The sequence below is a fragment of the Theropithecus gelada genome, chromosome 14, assembly GCF_003255815.1.
Source record: "Theropithecus gelada isolate Dixy chromosome 14, Tgel_1.0, whole genome shotgun sequence".
NCBI lineage: Eukaryota > Metazoa > Chordata > Mammalia > Primates > Cercopithecidae > Theropithecus > Theropithecus gelada.
Genome location: NC_037682.1, coordinates 58,575,727 through 58,601,113, shown reverse-complemented (window position 1 = coordinate 58,601,113; position 25,387 = coordinate 58,575,727). Strand labels below are relative to the sequence as shown.

Below are 25,387 nucleotides of genomic sequence, written 5' to 3'. Positions count from 1 at the left end.
TTCATATACCAATATACAATTTATTATATGTTAGGGCAATATCATTAATCTTTCTTATAATTATCTTTGCTCTTCTCCAATGTCTATTTTCCTTAAAAGACTAGAACACCTTTATCTCAAATTCATTGGAATTATCATGAGAGCTAAAATAAATATATAAATTAGGAACATTCCCTTAAGGAAAATTAAGACTTCTCTAGTCAAGTCCTCTTTTATATTTTCCCTTTATTATTATTTTCATGCTGCATTTTTATTTGTTCCTCTTTAAATTATTAAAAACCAGATTTTTTTACCATTACATTTTCTGAATTATGCAAGAGTTTAGAAAACTAATGATTTTATATTTTTACCCAACTTAATGAGTTTAACTTAGTGCATTTTTAACACCTTTAAAAACATATTGTAGGTACTCCTTTATGTTTGTCTAATAAACCTTCACCTGGTCTCACATTTAAGCAATATTGCCTTTACATCTGTTATAGCACATAATTAGAAATTTTTAACCCAGTGTTTTCAACATTTTAAAATGAAGCATTGAATATATTTTGATACATTCAGCTTTAATCATCTTGATCCATTTATTTTAATATTTTAGGCCATTTTCTTGGGGATTGTTTTGGTAGTCATTGCTATAGAGACTGAATAATTTGTGCTTTTATCTTCTCCCATTTTGAAAGGTATATGAACTTTTTTAAGTTGTAATTTTAGGTTTGAAAAAAAATACCTTTCTTAAATTGTCAGTCAAAAAGAAAATGTTATTATGAGTCCCTGCTATTTAAGATCAGAAATGTGGCACTTATGCTCTCTCTCCGGTTGCTGGATGTAGCAAATAAAAACAGAAATGACCAGTTAAATTTGAATTTCAAATGTATGACATTTTAGTGTAAGTCCCATGCAATATTTGGGACATCCTTATACTAAAACAATTATTCTTTGCTTATATGAACTGGGTGTCCTGACTTTACTCTCCTACCCAGACTCAGCATTTGTACATTTTACACTCAGCATTTATATATTTTCTTACACATTTAACTTTTTGAAGTTGTGGAAACTATTAAGACAACTGCATGTTTAATTGATTTCAGTGCTCATCACTAGTCCTTTTATACCATGATTTCCACATTCACAAACTCTTTAAGACACATGTATGCTACACTGTTTTCTTGCTTATCAAAAATATTTGTTTCCTGAACATATGAAAGACACTTTTGTTATAAAACTGTTTGGTGATAATAAACTTTCCAAATCTCAAAATTCTGAAGGTGCTGTTCCATTGCCTTCTGGTTGCAGAGGTCTGTATCCACCCTCCCTTTTTGGTTTTAATAACCAGAATTTTTCTTTCTGCATGCTTTTAATTGCTTCTTTCTAAGCTGTTTCTAAGGTTGCTTTAATACTGGTTTTGCCTAAAATTTAGTGACCATATACTTTTAACTCAGAAAAAGTTTCTTAATGTCTTTGATCATTGATTCCATGCCAAATGTTCTTTCACCTTCCTTAGAGAAACCTATAATTCTCACACTGGACCTCCATCCTCTAATATTCCTATCTGTCTTTTCTTAGTTTTCATCTCATTATCCTTTTCAGATACATTTAAGATCAGATCAAGTTTATCCATTAACTATCAATCATTTTATATTCTTCAGTGTTAATTTTACTTTTTATTGCATTTATTTTGATACAGCATTTCAGAGCTCCGTGAAGTCCTTCTTTGTTGTACCTATTTCTCTTTTTACTTTAGAGACTCTTCTCTACTTGTGTTTTTCTACTCTAGTTTTATTGAGTTCAGGTTCTCTGTTATGCCACTGAGGACACCAACATTTTTGGAAATTTCCTCTGAAGCCTGCAGCAGCTAATTTTCAGGGCAATACGTTTCCAAGTCTTTAGGATGATATTCTTTTCTTCAGTATTGCAATTCCAATTTTCCTAAACATGCCCACTTTTTTTTTCTTTTGGTATTACTTATTTGTATATCAATAATTAGGACTGTGTATTCCTATTAACTTTAACTATTCTGACATAATGGCCAAACTCTCTTCTTACATAATTAGCTTCAGGGTTCAACGTTGCACAGAGTTCTGAGTTCAATGCTGTCCTTGCAGATATTTCTCTATTACCACTCCGTTCTACTGAGATTAAATAAAATTCTACTGCTTGGATCTCCAATTCTGAACCAATAGAGTATCTTCCATTTCTAGCACTTTTGTCCATACCCTTCACACCTTACTTAGAGAAAATTCTGTACTTCTTGTTACTTGGTATCTGAACCTATTATTAAGCGTGGAAAACCAGGAAACAGAAGGGATAAGAGTGCACTGTGGTCACCTCAAAGTGAAGCACCCTTGCAACAGGAGGACAGTCCCTGGGTTTTCTGGTTGACAGAGATAACAACTCAGAGAACACTGTCTCAGACACAAGGTCATACAATGCTTTCCTATCTTTTATTAGGTGGCTTGTGTCCATAAACAACTGAATTCTACTGGCCAAAACTGAGTTTTAAGTTCTGTGTGTTTCCATCTTTTCTGTTACTTCCTAGGGACTTTTTAGGGGAGATAAGAGATGTTGTTTAACAGATGGCCAGCCAGTTTCAATTCAAACCAAAATTTAAGTGTTTTGAAGTCAGTGAAAATACAAAGTTGAACACACAATTTCACGCACACTAAAATGCACAGAAAAAAAGACTAGAATGAAATAGAATGAAGAGTTTTCTCCTTAAATGTTTAATATATTTTATGACTGTATTATATTTATAGTAGGTAAAGAAAAATACACAATAATTTTAAATATATAGGGATTTTTCTAAAGATCTCCTTTTGAAGCAAATAATTCTTAGTGGGAGATGGGGAAACTGTAAATGTTGCTTGGGATTACTTGTGTTATTTATAAGATTTCCTTATCAGCAGCATTTTAGGGTTTAAAGGTTAGGTAAACTTTGATTGAAGCTGTTAACTAAATGAACAATATTTATAAGTTTCCTCTTCTATGATTATTGTGAAGATGTGAATTATGATCAAATCCCTTATAATATTCATGGCATTTATAAGGTTTCTCTCCTGTGTGGACTCTTTGATGAATTCGAAGAGCTGAGCTGTGACTGAAACCTTTACCACACTTAGCACATTGATAAGGTTTCTCTCCTGTATGGACCCTCTGATGAATGTGAAGATTAGAACTGTGACTAAAACCCTTTCCACAATCATCACATTTATAGGGCTTTTCTCCTGTATGGACTCTCTGATGAATGAGAAGATGTGAACGCTGACTGAATCCCTTGCCACACTCTTCACATTTGTAGGGTTTCTCTCCAGTATGTACTCTTTGATGAGTGTGAAGCTTTGAACTCTTACTGAAGCTCTTCCCACATTCAGGACAAGTATAGGGTTTCTCCCCTGTATGGACTCTCTGATGAATGCGAAGATCTGAGCTGTGACTAAAGTCCTTCCCACAGTCATCACATTTATAAGGTTTCTCTCCTGTATGCACTCTCTGATGAATTTGAAGATTTGAGCGTTGGGTAAAGCCCTTACCACAGTCTTCACATTTATAAGACTTCTCTCCTGTGTGTACTAACTGATGAATTCGAAGATTTGAGCTCTGGCTGAAGCCCTTACCACACTCATCACACTTATATGGTTTTTCTCCTGTGTGGACTCTCTGATGAACATGAAGTACTGAACTCCGATTAAAACTCTTACCACACTGATTGCACTTAAAAGGCTTCTCTCCTATGTGAAGTCTCTGGTGAATGTGAAGTAATGAATTCCTACTGAGGTCTTTATCACACTCAATTTTATAGAATTTCTCTTCTGTGTGAACTCTTTGATGATTGTGAAGACTAGAGATTCGGCTGAAGCTCTTACCACATGCATTACAGCTGTAAGGTACCTCCCCTATGTGAACTCTCTGATGAAAGTGAACTCCTGAGCTCTGATGAAAGTTACTGTCAACTTTATCACATCCATACAGCTTCTTACCTATGTGGATTCTTGGATGTCTACACAAGGCTGATCTCTGAGAGAAGCATGCTTTATGGATAGAACATTGACAGAGGTTTTCTCCAGGTTGATTTCTCTTGTGGAAAATACACCGTGAGTTCCAACAATAAATTTCTTTACATTTATTACATCCACAGTAGTTTTCTTCCATTGAATCTTTCAGTAGGTCTTTCTGACATATCACCCCAACATACTGTGGAAGGGCTTCCTCCACTGGGATATAAGAATGCTGAACTATGAGCTTCTGTTCTTTTTCCATGGAGAGGTTTTTCCTGGATATGCCAAGATGGTATCTGCCCCCTTGAAAACCATGTGAACCACTCATGTAGATTTCTCTACCATAGTCTTGGGTGGTTTTTGTTTCTAAGGACTGCCAAGGTATAAAATTTTTATATTTTAAGTTCCTGCGATTTTTGCTTTCAAAAGTCAGTTCATAGTTCCCACACCCTGGTACTTGTGTGGAAAGTATTAACCATTTCTGACACTGGGAGCGATCTTGCTGTGTTAAGTCTTTGGAAACTTTCCCTTGAACAGTTTCCCCATAGTTCTGATTCTCACACATCTGAGCACCAGCATTCCACCAGCCTTGCCAGCAGGAAAAATTTTCATATTCTAAGTATCTGAATTTTTCTTCTTGGGATTTGTAGCTCTTATTCCAGTTTTCTAGAAAAATAAGATAATCCCATAGTGAGATAAAAGTTGTGTTGAAAAATTTCCAACTATCTAAATCAATGATCTTTAAATGATAGGAATATATGTGTGGGTGGGGGTAGGAAAGGAGGGTTATGACTCTGGCTGCTCCATTTGGGTCTGAAATTCATTTGTTTTGTTCATTCATGTATGTATTCATTCATTCACTTATTTATTCATTCCACAAGCATATTTTGAACAGGCACTGTTAGAAAGATTTAACTTCTATTTACCAGGCACTGTTAGAAATGAGAATAATGCCAACTGCTTAATGGAAATAGTCTTAAAGACTGAGATATAATTAGATTACTTTATTTTGGATATTATTATAAGAAACAAAATATATTGTTCATATTTTTCTGTTCTAGAATAGCACGGTAGATTGAGAAAAAATGACTACATTAACTCACTACTTTACCTACACCTTTGGTATTCTCCTTCCACACTCTCTCTATGCTTGGCTACACAACTTGCATTGCTAACTGGGAAAATAACAAAAGTCACACAAGCAGAGACTTGAAAAGCCCCTCCCCTTTCTCGATGCTTTTGAAAATCCTGTGACCCCTACCATGTAAGTGTGCTTGGGTTGGCTTGTTTGAAGAGAGATATGTGACCAACAAATTCCCACTACCTCCACTGATACTGAGCCAACTGCCCCACATGTGAGTCAGGCCAAGCAGCTTAATCTTAGACCAGTCAGCCACAACCAAATCTCTCCAAGATAAAAGATCTATCCAGTCAATGAGAATCATAAAAAACAATAAAGTTTGTTTTTAAGCCACTAAGTCTGGCACAGTATGTTATACAACAAAAGCTAACTTATACAAATAGCATGAAGAGAGAAAAAATTTAGGACCACACAAAATTGACTATGTATGGAGATATGTGTTTTAAGGGCAATGCAGAAAATAACTAAAACTAATAATCACAAGTATCTATTAATGATACAACCTAGGTGTCCTGGAATCTGTCTTGCTTTATCTTTTATTTGTGACCTGATTTAAGAAACATTTTTGAGAATATCTCTTCTAACACCTCAATATAACACCCAGATAAAAAAACAAAATACTCAACAAAACTGTTCCTAGAAGAAACTCTGACTATTCCCTATGAGGTGGGATAACTTTACCTACTGACATGACATTTGTGTAGTTCTCCCACATGACCTCCCTGTAGAGCCTTTTTTGAGAAGAATCCAGGAATTTCCACTCCTCCCAAGTAAAAATAATAGTGACATCTTCAAATGTTACTGCCATCTGGTCAAAGATCAGGCTTTCTAGGAAAAAGAAATCTAAGTGAGAAGATGGACAAAGATAAAGACATTTAGCAGATTAACATAAGTGGCAAGCCAAAAAGAACTTCAACAAAGAAGAAAACCAAGAAAGGTAAGGAGAGGTATAACAATAGTAGTCAAACAGCTAAATAATATATCCAATCATGAAACATCATCACTATCAAAAGAAACACCTATACAGCACTTGTCTACTAACTACTAAGTTTTTTACCTATATTTCAGTTACTCCTCACAGAAATCCCATGTTGTAGGTAGCTTTCTACTACTATTATGCATTTTAGAATGGAGAAGAGATAAATATATGTATTAAAACTGCCTAAAGTAATTCTTTTAGTGGAAAAAACAGATCATAAATTGGTTATGTGGCAAATCCATTTTATTTCTTTTTAAATTTTTCATTGTATCTATTTGATCACACATTCTCAATTCTAAATTTCAATTTAAAATATTGAGTACCTACTAAGAATAAAGGAAACAGATACTTTTAAGGAGTTTACAATAAAATGGAAGAAAAGCCAAATACTATCATTATCAGCAGCAGCACCATCTTAGCTGCAGCTATATCTTATTGAACATTTATGAATAGGGCTATGTTATCTCATTTACTCTCAGAACAATCCAATAAGGTATTATTATTCACACTAAATGAATACGCAAACTAACGTTTAGCAAGACTAAGTTACTTGTACAAGATTACGTAGTTACATCATAGAGGTTTTTAAACTCAGCACTACCTATTAAATAAAAGTGAGATAAATTAAAAACGTTTGATAAAGTGTTTCAGTTGAGATTTCCATATACTGTCATAATGTGTTAATGTAGGGTAAAGGAAAGATGTACTGAAATATTCAAGGGTAAAAAATATGCAGCCAAACTACTATTTTCCAAATAAACTACATGAAAATATATGTCTAAACAACAAAACATTAACCACAAATAAGAACTCAAGAATGAGAACATTCAGAGCCATATATTTAAATATCTAGTGGCCTATTTTGAATGTTTATAAAATAAATTTAATAAATTTTAAATATAATGAATCCACTTTAAATATATAAATTAAAAAAAGAAAAGAAATTTGGGATGCTCAGAAACTCAAACTACAGGAGTGAAACTGTGAAAGTTGTATCTGTCTAGAAAATAAATGGACTCACTGATCTCTAGTTTTATAAAAAGTACAATAAAAATAAAATTCAATCTGTAGTTATTGGATTTGTTATTTTTTTAAAAAATTTAACGATTTATTTTAAAAACATATTAGCAATCAGGAGTCTAATTTCTTTTACTGAAAATAAGTTCATAAATATTTAAAACATTGAAATAATATAAGTAAAAATTAAAAGCCTACCTTCCCCCAAATAATTTAAGAAATAACCACTATAACCAGTTTTCACTGTGTTTTTTCTAACCTTCTTCCATGTATACACAACACACATTCATACTTCACTGATTTTTTTCCTTAATAGAGACATGGTAATTCTGCAATTTTCTTTTTTTCATTTAATATATAGCGTACAACTTCCCACTTCAGTACAGGTAGACCTATCTTATTTATGGTAATTTTTAAACATGCCCATAAATTATTTGATCCTTTCCTTTCAAGAAGTGAAGCCTAATTCCCCACCCCTTGAATATGGGCTGAACTTAGTGAGTAACTTCTGATGAATAGGAAATAAAGTAGATAAGGAAGTAGTGTTATGCAACTTTGGAGGCTGGGTCATAAAAGTCACTGCAGCTTCTTTCTTGCTCTCTCTAGGATCACTAGCTCTGGGAAAAGCTATATGCCATGTCATGAGAAAACTTAAGCAGACCTGTGGTGAGGAATTGGGACCTTCTGCTTTCACTGAGAAATGAGACATCTTGCCAACAGCCATGTGAGTAAACTATCTTAGAAGTGGATCCTCCAATCACAGTGCAGCCTTCAGATGACTGCAGTCCCTGCTGACAGCTTCACTGCAACTTCATGAGAGACCTTGAGACAGCTTTGCTTCTTTCAGATTCCTCACCCTCAGAAACTGGGTAAGATAATGTTTGCTGTTTTAAGTATTAAATAATTTGTTTTGCAATAATAGATAACTAATATTATTTGCAAAACTTATGTAGCATTTCATTTTATTGATGTCCAAGACTTAACTGTTCCCATATTAATGGACATTAAGATCGCTTCCAGTTTCTTGGCTATAACATATAGCAAAATAATTCTCTTAAATATATAATTATTTCTATTGTAATAATATTTCTATATGATAATGTCTATATGATAAATACAAATATTTCTATATGATAAATAGATATATTTCTGTATGACAAACCTCTAGAAGTGAAATTGTCAGGCATCTGTATTTCAGTTTACTAAAAAATACTATAAAATGTCCCTTGAAAATAGTTTTTAAAATGTTACAAATATTTTCCCCTAAAGGAACAATAAAAGCAAGACACCTATATTCAATATTAGCAAGTACAATAAATCTAAACAGAAAAAAGAATTATATAAACAATAAACTAAGATGACAAGTAAGCCTACTGATAGAGAAAAGGATACTAAAATTGAGTTTTAAAATAAAGTGGCACACTGCTTATAAGAGATATACTTCAAACTAATGAATTCTGAAGGATTAAAAATGATCTGGCTAATTGTTTTCTTGTGGCGTTTAAGTTCTTTATTTACTTCCTGTTAGCTGGTTCTTTTGTTCCAGAGACTTGATTAGACTACGGTTCATTTTTTCTGAAAAGAATACCTGCGTATATACTTCCTATAGTACATTTTAGTTAGCTAAACTGAACAATGGCTTCAGGTGCTATCAGCCCAGTCCTTCCATTCCAAGATTCTCTTAAACCTTTCATTAAAAGTTTTAGCAATAAATGATGATCATTTCCTGGATTTGTGATTTCATTAGGTTTTACAAATTGGTTGTCTAATTCTGTAATTCTACCATTCCTTGTGCATACATATGCTATAATTCTTCTATAATGAAAAACTTGCCATTACAAATTTTCTGGTTATCCTGAAATGTAATCCTAATGAAAAAGATAAGATAAAATGCTTGATTATCTCCCAAACTTACTCTCTTTTAAAAATCAATTTTCAGAGTAATGAGACGGGGCAAAGCAATCACCAACTATGACCAATGACATTTGTATTATTTTGCTTTTCAATGTTTACATACTCACTGATTCTTACATAGTGGATGGGTTGCAATTAAATTGCAATCATTTGTCTTTTAGATGTGCAAGATTCTCTCATCTCAGACTAGTAAAAATCCCTTCAGGTTGGCTCCTAGGTTTGTAATATGACCATTTTTGGTGTTTGAGAGCTTTCCTTACTTTCTGGCACAACAAATGTCCAGGTTCATTCTTGTTCCATTTCCTTGATGAACCAGGATGTAGTATTTCTCCCAGGAGTTTGGTAATTTTCCGCTCCTTTTTTGGTATATAAGTAACCCTCCAACAATATTATATAAACTTGATATCTCTTTTGTCTTCTCATCTATGAACATAGCTCTGATTATTAGTTTTCTTTAAGGTCCTTTTCAAGAAAGATCAGTTAAAATCATTCTCTATACATCTGGAGTTTTGATTCCTTCTTTTAATATTGTCAGATTTTGCTTATACAATTTGAAATGGATGCTTAGCTATATATTAGTTCATGCCTAATACATCTGCTTGATGGATCTTAACCACTGTTTAACATGATTGACCTTTTATTGTGAAATTAAATAGGTCTCTTGTAAAGAGCACAGAGCAAGATTTCTGTTTTTCACTCAATCAGTATGACTCAGTTATTTTATTATCCATGTTTATTTATTGTGATTACTAATATAGACTTATTTCTAACATATCGTTTTTTATTCTTCCTTTCCCATCTTTTAGATTGACTGACAGTTTTATGCTTAAATTTCTTCTCATCACCACCTTTTTCATCTATATAGGTTTCAATTTCACACATAGTTTCTATTATTTTAATAAGTAACCTAAATATATTTTAAACATATACCCTTACCTATTTTTCTAATAAGTCAATTAAGAAGAGAAAAAAATTCAGGAAAGGCTGCATGAAATATGACAAGAAAGGTGATCAAGTACCTTGGTAAAGTTTATTGTTATCATAAAACAAAACTAACAACAAAAAATATAGGAGAGCAAACAAAGAAAAAAGGAGACATAGAAAGTATGTCAATGCCTACATATCTGAACTACAATTCTCGACAATACAAACATGAGGGGAGAAAGAGACGGACATAAGAGTGTGTTGAAGTCCACGTCTTACTAAAAATATGACCTAGATATTAATACATTTAAAAAGTCAGTAGGGGCAAATGAAAGTCATTGTGGGTTTTAAGTTAAGATATTAATACATTTAAAAAGTCAGTAGGGGTAAATAATAGTCATTGTGGGTTTTAAGTTAAGCACAACCATCATAAGAACCAAAATGGAATCTATGAAAAACAAAATAAAAACAGAAGACAACTTGCTCCATGGGAAAACAGAAAATAAGAAAAGAAAAGATGGCAAAATAATATAATAATAATTAAAATAATTTTAAATAATTTAATCTTACAGATTAAAAGACCCACAGATTAAAAAATAAGATTTAGCATGTGGTTTAGAAGAGATACACTAAAAAGAAAAATATTTAAAAATACAAGGATAGAAAAAGATTACAAAAATATGAATCAAAAGAAAGCTGAAATAGCAAACTTAATTTCAGATGAGTAAAATTTATGGCAAAAATACCATAAGGGACAAAAATGTTTTTTATATGAGCAGTAAGAAAAAATATCCAAAATAAATTGCATCCACAAATAAAACTTCAAAACATACCAAACGACAAGTGTCACAAATGTGAGGGGAAATATATATACCATTAGTTGTAATGATAGATATTAATATGTCCCTCTCAAAAAATTATAGCAAGCAAACAAAAAAACACTAATAATATGAAGACTAAACACCACAAATAATAAGCTTCAGTTATTTTATCTGTGTTGAACTCTGCACCATCAAAATACACATTATTTTCATGAATACATAGCACTATAAGATAGACCATGTATTAGTCCATAAAATAAATCATGATAAATTCCAAAGCATCAACATAATACAGAATACATTCTCTAGCTACAATGTAATAAAATTTGAAATTATTAACAATAGAATTTTAAAAGTCCACACTTCTGAAACCCAAGTAACATACTATATTATTAAGTAATCTTTGAATTTAAAAGAAAAAAATAACAATTCTTAATTTTTTTTCCTAAAAATCTAAATGTAATAATGACAATAATTACACAAAAAATGTGCAAGATCCAAATGAAATACTTGAAGGAAACAAAAATGGCTAGAGCAGCTGGGCAAAGTGGCACACACCTGTAATCCCAGCACTTTGGGCAGATCGCTCGAGCCCAGGAGTTTGAGATCACCTTGGGCAATATGGAGAAATCCCATCTCTACAAAAAATACAAAAATTAGCCAGGCATGGTGGCACACACCTGTAGTCCCAGCTACTCAGGAAGTTGAGGTAGGAGGAGTGATTGAGTCTGGGAGGTTGAGGCTGCAATGAGCTGTGATTGTACCACTGCACTCCAGCCCCAAGACAGAGCGAGACGCTGTCTTAAATAAATGAATAAACAAATATCTTTTTTAAAAACCCAGCTAGACTAACATCATACTGAATAGGTGAAGGCTCAAAGTATTTACCTTGAGAACCAGAAAAAGACAAGAATGCCCACTCTCACCACTCCTATTCAACACAGTACTGGAAGTCCTAGCCAGAGCAATCAGGCAAGAGAAAGAAATAAAAGGTATCCAAATAAAAAGACATGAAGTCAAACTATCTCTGTTTGCAGATGATATGATTCTATACCTAGAAAATCCCAGAGTCTCTGCCCCAAAGCTCCTTTAGCTAATAAACAACTTCAGGAAAGTTTCAGGATATGAAACCGATATACAAAATACAGTAGCATTTCTATATACCAATAACATCCAAGCTGAGAGCCAAATCAAGAATGCAATCCCATTTACAATAGCCACAAAAAGAATAAAATATCTATGCATACTGCTAACCAGGGATGTAAAACATCTCTACAACAAGAATTACAAAGCACTGCTCAAAGAAATCAGAGATGACATAAACAAATGGAAAAACATTCCATGTTCATGGATAAAATCAACATAACCAAAATGGCCATATTGAAGCAATATACAGATTCAATGATACTTCTATCAAACTACCAATGACATTCATCACTGAATTGGGAAAAAAAACGATTTTAAAATTCACATGGAACCCAAAAGGAGCCCAAATAGCCAAGGCAACCCTAAGCAAAATGAACAAAGCTGGAGGCATCACGTTACCTGAGTTCAAACTACAAAGCTACAGTAACCAAAATAGCAGGGTACTCATATAAAAACAGACACATACACCAATGGAACAGAATATAGAGCCCAGAAAAAAATGCCTCACACCTACCGCCATCTGATCTTCAACAAAGTTGACAAAAACAAGCAATGGGAAAGGACTCCTATTCAATGAATGGTGCTGGGATAATTGGCTAGCCATATGTAGAAGATTGAAACTAGACCCCTTCCTTACACAGTATACAAAAATCAATTTGACATGGTTTAAAGACTTACATGAAAACCTAAAACTGTAAAAACCCTGAAAGATAACTTAGGGGATACCATTCTGGACACAGGACTTGGCAAAGATTTCATGATGAAGACACCAAAAGCAACTGTAACAAAAACAAAAATTGACAAATGGGACCTAATTAAAGTAAAGAGCTTCTGCACAGCAAAAGAAATTATCAACAGAGTAAACAGACAACGTACAGAATGGGAGAAAATATTTGCAAACTATGCATCTGACGAAGATCCAAAGTCTAGAATCGATAAAGAATTCAAACAAATTAACAAACAAAAAACAACCCCATTAAAAAGTAGGCAAAGGACATAAATACTTTTCAAAAGAAGACATACATACAGTCAACAAGCATATGAAAAAAATGCTCAACATCACTAATCATCAGATAAAGGCAAATCAAAACCATAGTGAGATACCATCTCATATCAGTCAGATGGCTATTATTAAAAATTCAAAAAATAGTAAGATGCTGACAAGATAGCAGAGGAAAGGGAATACTTAAATATGCTGATGGCGGGAATGTAAATTAGTTCAGTCATTGTGGAAAGCAGTGTGGTGATTTCTCAAAGAACTTAAAACAGAATTACCATACCCAGCAATCCCATTACTGGGTATATGCCCAAAGGTATATAAATTGTTCTACCATAAAGACAATAAGCATGTGTATGTTCATTTCAGCACTATTCACAATAGCGAAGACATGGAATCAACCTAAATGCCCATTAAAAATAGACTGGATAAAGAAAATGTGGTACACATACACCATGGAATACTACACAGGCATTGAAAAAGAATAAAATGATGTCCCTTGCAGCAACATGGATGGAGCTGCAGGCCATTATCCTAAGTGAACTAATGCAGAAACAGAAAACCAAATACTGCATGTTCTCACTTATATGTTGGAGCTAAATATTGAGAACACATGGCCACAAAGAAGGGAGCAACAGATATCAGGGCCTACTTGAAGGTAGAGGGTGAGAGGAGGGCAAGGATTAAAAAACTACCTATCTGGTACTATGCTTTACCTGGTTGACAAAATAATTTGAATGTCAAACACCCATGACTCACAATTTATCTATATAACAAAGCTGTATATATACCCCTAATCCTAAAATAAAAGTTAAAAAAAAGTCTAGAAATAAAGCATTCAGCTCAGGAGTGTAAAAAAGAGAAACCATCCCCCATTAAAAAAAAAAAAAAAAAAAAAGATCAAACTTCAAAAAATAAAAATAAAGTGGATGTCAAAGATATAAGAAACAAATAAATGATTGAGAAAATGCATAAAGCCAAAAGATGTTCTTAAAAATTTAATGTCAGATCAACGAAAGTCAGATTTCTAATAAGACAGTTATGAAAAAAATACTGGGCAAAATATGGAAATAACTTTAGACATAAGATTTTTCAAAGATGCAAAGGTGTTGTGAACTATATATATAAGGATATTTATCAGCTACAGGCAAATACACCTAAATATGTACCTAAAGGGATCAACTCCCAGTAAAGTACAAAAAGGAAATAATAAAATGGCAAAACAGATGAAAGACTAATAAAAAATTATATAGACTAGTCAGTACTAAATTAAAATGGCAGCCACGCTCTTCCTCCCTCTCCGTAATCCCAAAGCTCTAAGAGCTTTATAGTTGAGTTCTAGCAAACATGTAATTAACTTAATTACTATTATAATACATTGAAAACAAAGTAGAGAGTGAAAATTGCCAACTTATTTTATGTAGCTAGTGTAATCTTGGATTCCAAGGCCAGATAAGAACGATACAAATAAAATTAAATTATGGGCACATTTGTAAATTTTGTAAATATACAAAAATCTTAAATAAAATATCAGCTAATTAAATTCAGTAACATATCAAATATATGCATCGTGATCAGTTTATTATAGGAATGCAAGGATCGTTCAACATGAGAAAAATCTATTAACATAATTCTCTGTATTAATAGAAAATAGAATAAATCCATGATAATCTCAACTGATGCAGAAAAATCATGTGATATAAAATTCAGGAAGCACAACACCCATATATCCTCTTAAAAACACTTTTAGCAAACTAGAGGAAAAAATTAACTCCCTACAGTGGCAAAGGTTAAATATCAAGAACTTTAAGCTTAATGGAGAAACTCCACATATATTCCCTTTACAATGGTAACAAGAATGACCACCATCACTGCTGCTTTCAACATAGCACTAGAGATTCTGGCAAATACTATAAGAAAAAGAACTAAGAGGTATAAGGATTAGAAGCAAAAATATAAAATGTCATTATTTGCCCAATTACGGCCATCTACCTAGAAAAAGAGTACACAGTAAACTATAAGAGAGTTCAGCAAAACTATCAGATACAATACAGAAACAGTTTAACTGACTCAGCAATCAACTACTAGAAAGTAAGATACCATTCACACCAGAAAAAAAAAGAAAAAAAAAACCCTATCTTAACCAAGAATACAAAGAATTCCTTGAAGAAAACTTTCACATTCCAATAAAGAAGAAAGATTATCTAAATAAAAGGAGAAGCATGCTTCCATGCTCATGGATGCAGTGACTTAAATTCAATACATTCCAGTCAAATTTCCAGATGGCTATTCTGAGGAACAGAATAGACTTCTGTTCCTTAAAATTGACAAAGAAAATAAGTTGGTAAAGACAAGTAAACGGGGGGCGGTGCGGAGCAAGATGGCCGAATAGGAACAGCTCCAGTCTCCAACTCCCAGCGCGAGCGACACAGAAGACCAGTGATTTCTGCATTTTCAACTGAGGTACTGGGTTCATCTCACTGGGGAGTGCCGGACAATCGGTGCTGGTCAGCTGCTACAGCCCGACCAGCAAGAGCTGAAGCAGGGCGAGGCATCGCCTCACCTGGGAAGCGCAAGGGGAAAGGGAATCCCTTTTCCTAGCCAGGGGAACTGAGACACACAACACCTGGAAAATCGGGTAACTCCCACCCCAATACTGCGCTTTAAGCAAACAGGCACACCAGGAGATCATATCCCACAGCTGGCCGGGAGGGTCCCACGCCCACGGAGCCTCCCTCATTGCTAGCACAGCAGTCTGTAATATTATATCCCCGCAAGGCAGCAGCGAGGCTGGGGGAGGGGCGCCCGCCATTGCTGAGGCTTAAGTAGGTAAACAAAGCCTCTGGGAAGCTTGAACTAGGTGGAGCTCACAGCAGCTCAAGGAAACCTGCCTGTCTCTGTAGACTCCACCTCTGAGGACAGGGCACAGATAACAACAAAAGCAGCAGAAACCTCTGCAGACGCAAACAACTCTGTCTGACAGCTTTGAAGAGAGCAGTGGATCTCCCAACACGGAGGTTGAGATCTGAGAAGGGACAGACTGCCTGCTTAAGTGGGTCCCTGAACCCTGAGTAGCCTAACTGGGAGACATCCCCCACTAGGGGCAGTCTGACACCCCACACCTCACAGGGTGGAGTACACCCCTGACAGGAAGCCTCCAAAGCAAGAATCAGACAGGTACACTCGCTGTTCAGCAATATTCTATCTTCTGCAGCCTCTGCTGCTGACACCCAGGCAAACAGGGTCTGGAGTGGACCTCAAGCAATCTCCAATAGACCTACAGCTGAGGATCCTGACTGTTAGAAGGAAAACTATCAAACAGGAAGGACACCTACACCAAAACCCCATCAGTACGTCACCATCATCAAAGACCAGAGGCAGATAAAACCACAAAGATGGGGAAAAAGCAGGGCAGAAAAGCTGGAAATTCAAAAAATAAGAGCGCATCTCCCCCGGCAAAGGAGCGCAGCTCATCGCCAGCAACGGATCAAAGCTGGACGGAGAATGACTTTGACGAGATGAGAGAAGAAGGCTTCAGTCCGTCAAATTTCTCAGAGCTAAAGGAGGAATTACGTACCCAGCGCAAAGAAACTAAAAATCTTGAAAAAAAAAGTGGAAGAATTGATGGCTAGAGTAATTAATGCAGACAAGGTCATAAACGAAATGGAAGAGATGAAAACCATGACACGAGAAATACGTGACAAATGCACAAGCTTCAGTAACTGACTCGATCAACTGGAAGAAAGAGTATTAGCGATTGAGGATCAAATGAATGAAATGAAGCGAGAAGAGAAACCAAAAGAAAAAAGAATAAAAAGAAATGAACAAAGCCTGCAAGAAGTATGGGATTATGTAAAAAGACCAAATCTACGTCTGATTGGGGTGCCTGAAAATGAGGGGGAAATGGAACCAAGTTGGAAAACACTCTTCAGGATATCATCTAGGAGAACTTCCCCAACCTAGTAGGGCAGGCCAACATTCAAATCCAGGAAATACAGAGAACGCCACAAAGATACTCCTTGAGAAGAGCAACTCCAAGACACATAATTGCCAGATTCACCAAAGTTGAAATGAAGGAAAAAATCTTAAGGGCAGCCAGAGAGAAAGGTCGGGTTACCCACAAAGGGAAGCCCATCAGACTAACAGCAGATCTCTCGGCAGAAACTCTCCAAGCCAGAAGAGAGTGGGGGCCAATATTTAACATTCTTAAAGAAAAGAATTTTAAACTCAGAATTTCATATCCAGCCAAACTAAGTTTCATAAGTGAAGGAGAAATAAAATCCTTTACAGATAAGCAAATGCTTAGAGATTTTGTCACCACCAGGCCTGCCTTACAAGAGACCCTGAAGGAAGCACTAAACATGGAAAGGAACAACAGGTACCAGCCATTGCAAAAACATGCCAAAATGTAAAGACCATCGAGGCTAGGAAGAAATTGCATCAACTAATGAGCAAAATAACCAGTTAATATCATAATGGCAGGATCAAGTTCACACATAACAATATTAACCTTACATGTAAATGGACTAAATGCTCCAACTAAAAGACACAGACTGGCAAACTGGATAAAGAGTCAAGACCCATCAGTTTGCTGTATTCAGGAGACCCATCTCACATGCAGAGACATACACAGGCTCAAAATAAAGGGATGGAGGAAGATCTACCAAGCAAATGGAGAACAAAAAAAAGCAGGGGTTGCAATACTAGTCTCTGATAAAACAGACTTTAAACCATCAAAGATCAAAAGAGACAAAGAAGGCCATTACATAATGGTAAAAGGATCAATTCAACAGGAAGAGCTAATGATCCTAAATATATATGCACCCAATACAGGAGCACCCAGATTCATAAAGCAAGTCCTTAGAGACTTACAAAGAGACTTAGACTCCCACACAATAATAATGGGAGACTTCAACACCCCACTGTCAACATTAGACAGATCAACGAGACAGAAAGTTAACAAGGATATCCAGGAATTGAACTCATCTCTGCAGCAAGCAGACCTACAAAGAACTACAAAGAACTGAAACAAATTTACAAGAAAAAACAAACAACCCCATCAAAAAGTGGGCAAAGGATATGAACAGACATTTCTCAAAAGAGGACATTCATACAGCCAACAGACACATGAAAAAATGCTCATCATCACTTGCCATCAGAGAAATGCAAATCAAAACCACAATGAGATACCATCTCACACCAATTAGAATGGCAATCATTAAAAAGTCAGGAAACAACAGGTGCTGGAGAGGATGTGGAGAAATAGGAACACTTTTACACTGTTGGTGGGATTGTAAACTAGTTCAGCCATTATGGAAAACAGTATGGCGATTCCTCAAGGATCTAGAACTAGAACTACCATATGACCCAGCCATCCCATTACTGGGTATATACCCAAAGGATTATAAGTCATGCTGCTATAAAGACACATGCACACGTATGTTTATTGCGGCACTATTCACAATAGCAAAGACTTGGAATCAACCCAAATGTCCATCCCTGACAGACTGGATGAAGAAAATGTGGCACATATACACCATGGAATACTATGCAGCCATAAAAAAGGATGAGTTTGTGTCCTTTGTAGGGACATGGATGCAGCTGGAAATCATCATTCTCAGCAAACTATCACAAGAACAGAAAACCAAACACCGCATGTTCTCACTCATAGGTGGGAACTGAACAATGAGATTACTTGGACTCGGGAAGGGGAACATCACACACCAGGGCCTATCATGGGGAGTGGATAGGGGAGAGGGATTGCATTGGGAGTTATACCTGATGTAAATGACGAGTTGATGGGTGCTGACGAGTTGAGGGGTGCAGCACACCAACATGGCACATGTATACATATGTAACAAATCTGCACATTATGCACATGTACCCTAGAACTTAAAGTATAATAATAAAAAAAAACTTTAAACTTGTATAATAACATCAAATAAGAAAAGCCATATGATTATTCTAATGGATGCCAAAAAGTATACTTCTTAAAATTCAACACGCATCTTTCATTTAAAACTACAGACAAAGCATGCAAAACAAAACAAAGCAAAAGACATACAAACATATCTTAAACGCAAAGGTAAAACATTAAAGTCATTCTCGTTAAAACTGGAAAGTTGACAAGGATACTGCAAATCCACAATTTTTAAACTACTGTGAAACTACATGATAATGCAATTAGACAAAATTAACTGTAGAGGATATGACTGCACATCTGAGAGAGCCAAGAAAATCAGCTGAAAACTAATGGCAATCATAAGGGAATTCATGATCCCAGAAATTCTGCTACTAGAATTATAAACTAGTGATTACACGTGTATACCAAAAGATCTGTACAAGAACAGTTAGAGCATCATAAATGCTGTAACAGCAAAAAACTAAAAACAATCCAAAAAGTCAGTAACAAAATAGATAAGTTGTTCATACTATGAAACAGTACACAGCTGTGAAAATGAACAACTACGTGAATCAACATTGATGCACTGTAAAAGTTAACATTATGCAAAAGAAGCCATTCATGGAAGAATATATACAGTGATTCTATTTATATAATGTTCAAAAATATGCAAAACTAAACAATTGTGTTTAGAAATGTAGATGTAGTTAAAAGCACAGGGAAAAAAAAACTAAGGCATAACAACATTTAAGATAGTGGCTGCCCCTTTAGGAAAGGGGTGGGAAATAAATTTTGGAATCATCAGGGGGCTTTTAAAAGTATATGCTGATTTAGGCTGGGCATGGTGGCTCATGCCTATAATCTCAGCCCTTTGGGAGGCTGAGGCAGGCAGGTCACTTGAGGCCAGGAGTTCGAGATCAGCCTGGCCAACATGGGGAAACCCTGTCACAGAAAAAAATATATATATATATATTACCCGGGAGGTGGAGGTTGCAGTGTGCTGAGATCATGCTACTGCACTCCAGGGTGGGAGAGAAAGCAAACAGTCTGTCTTAAAAAGAAAAAACAGTATATACTGAGTTCAATGGTGGATATTCACGTTATTATAAATTGTACATGTTTTCATATATTCTTTTGCTTATATGAAATACATCACAATAAAGTTCAAATTACATAAAATTTAAGAGTATAGAAAGAGTTCAGACATATAAATAATATATATATATATTTTTTGAGATGGAGTCTCGCTCTGTCACCCAGGCTGGAGTGCAGTGGCATAATCTCAGCTCACTGCAAGCTCTGCCTAAATGAAATGTGTAATAGCAATAAAAATATAAATTCCTAAAAATAAATTTACCAAAAATACTCAGAACCTATATAAAGATAGTCTTAGAATTTGAGGACTAAAAATAAGGTTGGGGCCGGGCGCGGTGGCTCATGCCTGTAATCCCAGCACTTTGGGAGGCCAAGGCGGGCAGATCACTTGAAGTCAGGAGTTTGAGACTAGCCTGGCCAACATGGTGAAACCTTGTCTCTACTAAAAATACAAAAATTAGCCAGACGTGGCAGATCACACCTGTAATCCCAGCTACTTGGGAGGCTGAGGCATGAGAATCACTTGCACCCAGGAGACAGAGGTTGCAGTGAGCCAAGAGTGTGCCACTGCACTCCAGCCTGGGCAACAGAGCAAGATGACTCTGTCTCAAACACACACACACACACACACACACACAAAACAGTTGAAAAAACAAGATGACTCTGCTCAATCTTAGGAGAAATAAATATAATTTTGTTCTAACTAAACTTATCTCTGTTTTCAAGCAGGTTTAATCAAGATGTTAATCTTGATTTTGATGTGGGGGAGGAGGAGCTGTAACAAACTGATTTTCAAATGCTTTTGAAAGAAAACCATTTTGAAAGTGGAATAATGAGGAAAGGCTAATTCAATGGCATATTAAAACTTTAACAAGGACTCTGTAATTCATAACATGACTTGACATAGAAGTAGAGAAGATCAATGGAAACGGGTACAAATCCAGAAATGGACACGAGTACAACAGTGCATTTTACACATGAAAAAGGTTACATCAAATTTGTGGGGGAAAGATGGCTTATTCAATTAATGATGTTGGAACAAACGACATCTGGCAGAAAAAAAAATTAAGCTTGATTCTCTGTCTCAGTTCTTATGTCTTAGTGACTAAAAAAATTATATCAGATATGCATTATAGTTCAAATAATAGCTAACTTAACACAATCAATTATTAGTGAGTTCTTCATGTCCAGCACTGTTGTAAGTTATTTTTACATGTATGATCTTGTTTAACATTCTTAACAGCCCTACACAGTAGCTGTTATTTCTCCAATATAAAGATAAAAGACTGGCTAAGTGATTCAATCTAGTTCACAGTACTAAGAAGTGATAGACATGCAATAAGCTTCGGTAGTAGATGTGGAGCCTGTACTATGACCAATGTGCTATACTGATTAAATATAATGAAAGATTAACATATACTTATTATTGAAAACTTATTATATATATGTTCCTTTTACATCTTTTTGTCCAAAATGGAAATCATCAGAATATTATTCTGTGGAAAAAGTCATCCTCTCTCCTTTTTATCTTCAATGAGTGAAAAAGAAAGGCTACATTCTTCTTCATTGCCTATTAAATGCACTACATATAAAGGACAACAATAAAAACATTCTGATACCAGTATAAGAATTGAGAAGAGGGTCCACAAAACAAGACAGCCTCAAAAGTAATCTTCATATACATAATGTATATGTGTAATTTTGTATATGAAAAGGTAGCACCACAGTCAGTAGAGAAGATAAATGTTAGCAGAAAAATTAAATAACTAGGAAGTAAAAAGAATGTTTAAATCCTGTCATTTCTCACATCAAAATCAATTCTTGACAGGTTTAAAAATTAAAAGTTTAAAATACTTAACACAATAAACAGGAAAATTAAAGCAATTACATATTAAATTTGGAAGTGAAGAAGAGATTTCTAAGCACAAAACCATATAAGTAAAAGAAATAAGATTTCATTTTATGCAAATTTAAAACTTATATAAACAAGTCCTTAAAGTAAAAGGCAAATGATAAACTAGGAGAAATATTTATAACATATGACAAATGATTTATATGTTTTACACACAGAATATCTACTATCAAATGGAAACAAAAACTTCAGTAGGAAAACAGTGACATATATCAAAAGGCGATTCATCAAAGAAGGAATATAAAGAGTCAATGAATATATGTAAAAAAGTCAACCCTACTGAGGATTAAAAGGATGCAAATCAAGGCAAAATTTAAAAATTAATACTCAATGCTGGCAAAGGCTCAGTAAGACAGAATCATTAATCAAATGGTTGTAGGAGTTCAAGATCATGTAACATTTCTAAAAGAGAACGTGAGTTTTTCAAAAGCCTAAAACATGCTTATATCCTTTGATTCTGTTTTCCTATTTCTCAGAGTATATCTTGAGAATATAAAAAGACATATACTTAATAAATTATGTTAAGTATTATAAGATATTTATAACAACAAAATATTGGGAAATACTTAAATTTTCCCCAATAAAAAGCAAACTTAATGAGAGGCCAAGGTGGGCAGATTGCCTGAGCTTAGGGGTTTGAGACCAGCCTGGGCAACATGGTGAAACCCCATCTCTACTAAAAATACAAAAAAATCAGCCAGGTGTGGCAGCATGCACCTGTAGTCCTAGCTACTTGGCAGGCTGAAGCAGGAGAATTGCTTGAACCAGGGAGGCTGAGGTTGCAGTGAGCCAAGATCATGCCACTGCATTCCAGCCTGGGCGACACAGCAAGACTCCGTCTCAAAAAAAAGAAAGAAAGCAAAGTTAAATAAAGCATAGTATATACCTAGAATGGAACACTATATAGTCATTAAAACTCATGCTACCAAAGTATGCTTGGAAAAATGCTCATTATATGTTAAGTGAAAAATGTACATAAATAACAGCTATTCATACATTGAATAAATATTTACTGAGTTCTTAGTATATGCACAATACAATTCTATATACTGGGAACATTTCCTTCCCTCATGAAGCCTATTTGTCATGACTCAAATTGTTTAATAATATTTTATATACACTAATCTTTTTATATACATGTGTGCATACGGGTGCATATATGTTCACATTTGTACATATGTACATACATGTACAAATGAACATGTATACATACATATCAGCATTTGTACAGACAAGTGAGTATGTATATACAATAAGTATTAGATAAAAGACTACAAGTAAATATACCCAGAGGTCAACAATGGCTATCTGTCAATATGGTTCATGTGAAGAGATGCACAAGAATAAATAACAAATTTAAACATTAATTGCCCTCCACAATGTGGCTTTATACATTCATGTTACATTTCCTTGTCAATAGCCTGGTTTCCTTATTTGTTCCCTCAAATTGTACCTGAGACTAAATGATGGCTTTCCTATTTAGAATGATATCTTCCTACTCATAATTGTTCAAATCTGAGTTTCTGTTGCTGTGTTTTAAGTCCCACTCATTCTGGCACTGTTTAATGTGGATAACTTCAGAAATTATTATTAATCTCACACAATTTGTTACCCTCAATGTTAAGACTTTTTTTTTTTGAAAGGGAGTCTTCCTCTGTCGCCCAGGCTGGAGTACAGTGGCACCATCCTGGCTCATTGCAACTTCAGCCTCCCGGGTTCAAGCAATTCTCCTGCTTCAGCCTCCTGAGTAGCTGGGATTACAGGTGCCCACCACAATGCCTGGCTAATTTTCATATTTATAATAAAGATGAGGTTTCACCATGTTGGCTAGGCTGGTCTCAAACTCCTGACCTCAAGTGATCCACCCACCTTGGCCTCCCAAAGTGCTGGGATTACAGGCCTGGCCATGACATTTATTCCTTTATCTCAGAACACCAAGAACAGCGTGAATTATAAAGTAGACTTGAGTGACTGAATGAATGAATGAGTAAACGTTGGGAAAAGGCACTGGGTTGCGGCAGGGTCAAGTCTGCATGCTTGAAAATTTCTCAGGCAAGCGAGAAACATTTTCTGTCCAGTCATCCATCCATCCTCATTGCCACTTCCACTACTTCCACCACCCATGAAGAATGCAGGGACAATCATCCTTACCTGGGATCAGACTATGAGGAAAACAGTGTACATTCCTTCCTCCTTTGTGTTCCTCTTCTCGGGAAGGGTAGTGCTGAGATGGCTGAGCTGAGGAGGAAGGGGGATTGAAAACCCGGTATGACTTTAAATTCCCAAACTCATTAAATTCCCCATATACTAACTGGGTACGATGCACAAATCTCCTAGCATGAGGTCAAAAAGAAGCCTATGAATGTTCTTGTTTCCTTTCAACGACCAGAACGGAGAGCTATGAACACTGGCACCTTGAAATTTATTTGCAACCCTCTAGAAACTTCAAAAGATACAACTCATTTATTGAGATTATTACTACTACTAATAATAATAATAGAAAAGCACTAGCAAACTTAAATAGTATCTATTTTCAAGGTATTTTTCTTATTTTGTTCAGTTTAAGTAGAAAATCATTCCGTTGTCCTCCCCTACTTGCTAAACAGGAATACTGGATTTACTATCAGAAAGGTACCCGCAGTCTTACAGAAGTATCCCAGAACTGGAGCTCCCAGGTCCTGATCAAAGTCTCAACTCTGTCATCAAGCACTTGTAGAACTTTAAAGAAGACCAAACTTCTAGATCTTCAAGGTCTCAGTTTCCTTACCTGTAAAATGGGGGCATGAGCCTTTGCCAACCCAGTCTTTCCTTGCTGATCACAGGTAGGTTCCTGGGCAAAATGATAAGCAATTAGTTAAGAGCCCTTATTCTCTAGGGAAAAAAACGTTTCATGCGTGCTCCAAGAGCAGGACAGGTTTGGGCTCCCCCAACGCGTCACGGGCTGCCCACGTGTAAGCACCAAAGAACCAGACACACAAACGGTTCTCTAGGAGCGGGATCTCCAGGTCTTGGCCACAGATCCGGGGGTCCTCTTCTCCTGCAGTGAAGACGCGCGCGGCCTCCGTTGCTTATCCAGATCCCCGGCCAGAACTCTGCCCCAGCACCGAACGCCGGGCACCCATACCCCAGGGACCAAGCTGCTTCTGCCCTCCTCTACTTGCCTTTATTCAGTCTTAACGTGGGAGAGAAGCCGTGATGTACGCACCTACACCGGTGTCTCCGGGGTTTCTAAACCGGAGTCGCTTCTCAGTCCCTGACCCTCGATTTTCTGCCCCTCTTCCTTCAAACACAGCTCGTCTTGCCCTGTCTGCTTCTGGCTCAGTCCTCCCAAGAGTTCACGTCACTTAACGGAGCCTGTGAGAGTGGACCGTTATGGCCAATACACTCAGTCCACACAAACAATGGCCGCAGCCCTGCTGGACCGAAACGGAAGTCCTAGGTCTTGGAGTAGACACTTGCAGTGTTTCCGTGGATACGGGAGGGGCGGGGCGGGAAGAGAGAGCGCGGTGGAACGTGACTCCTGATTGGCCAGAAGGATCCCGCGCCTCCC

General features: G+C 35.8%; 1 protein-coding gene across 6 annotated transcripts; it reads right to left on the bottom strand.

Moving 5' to 3' along the window:
- Positions 1 to 207: 207 nt before the first annotated feature.
- Positions 208 to 25,293, bottom strand: ZNF214 (zinc finger protein 214). Of its 6 annotated transcripts, none has more exons than XM_025356784.1 (4): positions 24,999 to 25,284; positions 24,605 to 24,667; positions 5,812 to 5,958; positions 208 to 4,655 (listed from the first exon to the last, which is right to left on the bottom strand). In XM_025356784.1, the coding sequence occupies exons 3-4, from the start codon at positions 5,936 to 5,938 to the stop codon at positions 2,962 to 2,964; spliced, it is 1,821 nt and encodes a 606-aa protein (XP_025212569.1). In that variant the 5' UTR covers positions 5,939 to 5,958; positions 24,605 to 24,667; positions 24,999 to 25,284; the 3' UTR covers positions 208 to 2,961. The 6 variants fall into 6 exon arrangements, 5 of the variants coding, with proteins under 5 accessions (XP_025212569.1, XP_025212566.1, XP_025212567.1 ...); XM_025356781.1 differs by having other exon boundaries at positions 5,812 to 5,954; XM_025356782.1 differs by lacking the exon at positions 24,605 to 24,667 and having other exon boundaries at positions 24,999 to 25,293.
- Between the last annotated feature and the right edge of the window lie 94 nt (positions 25,294 to 25,387).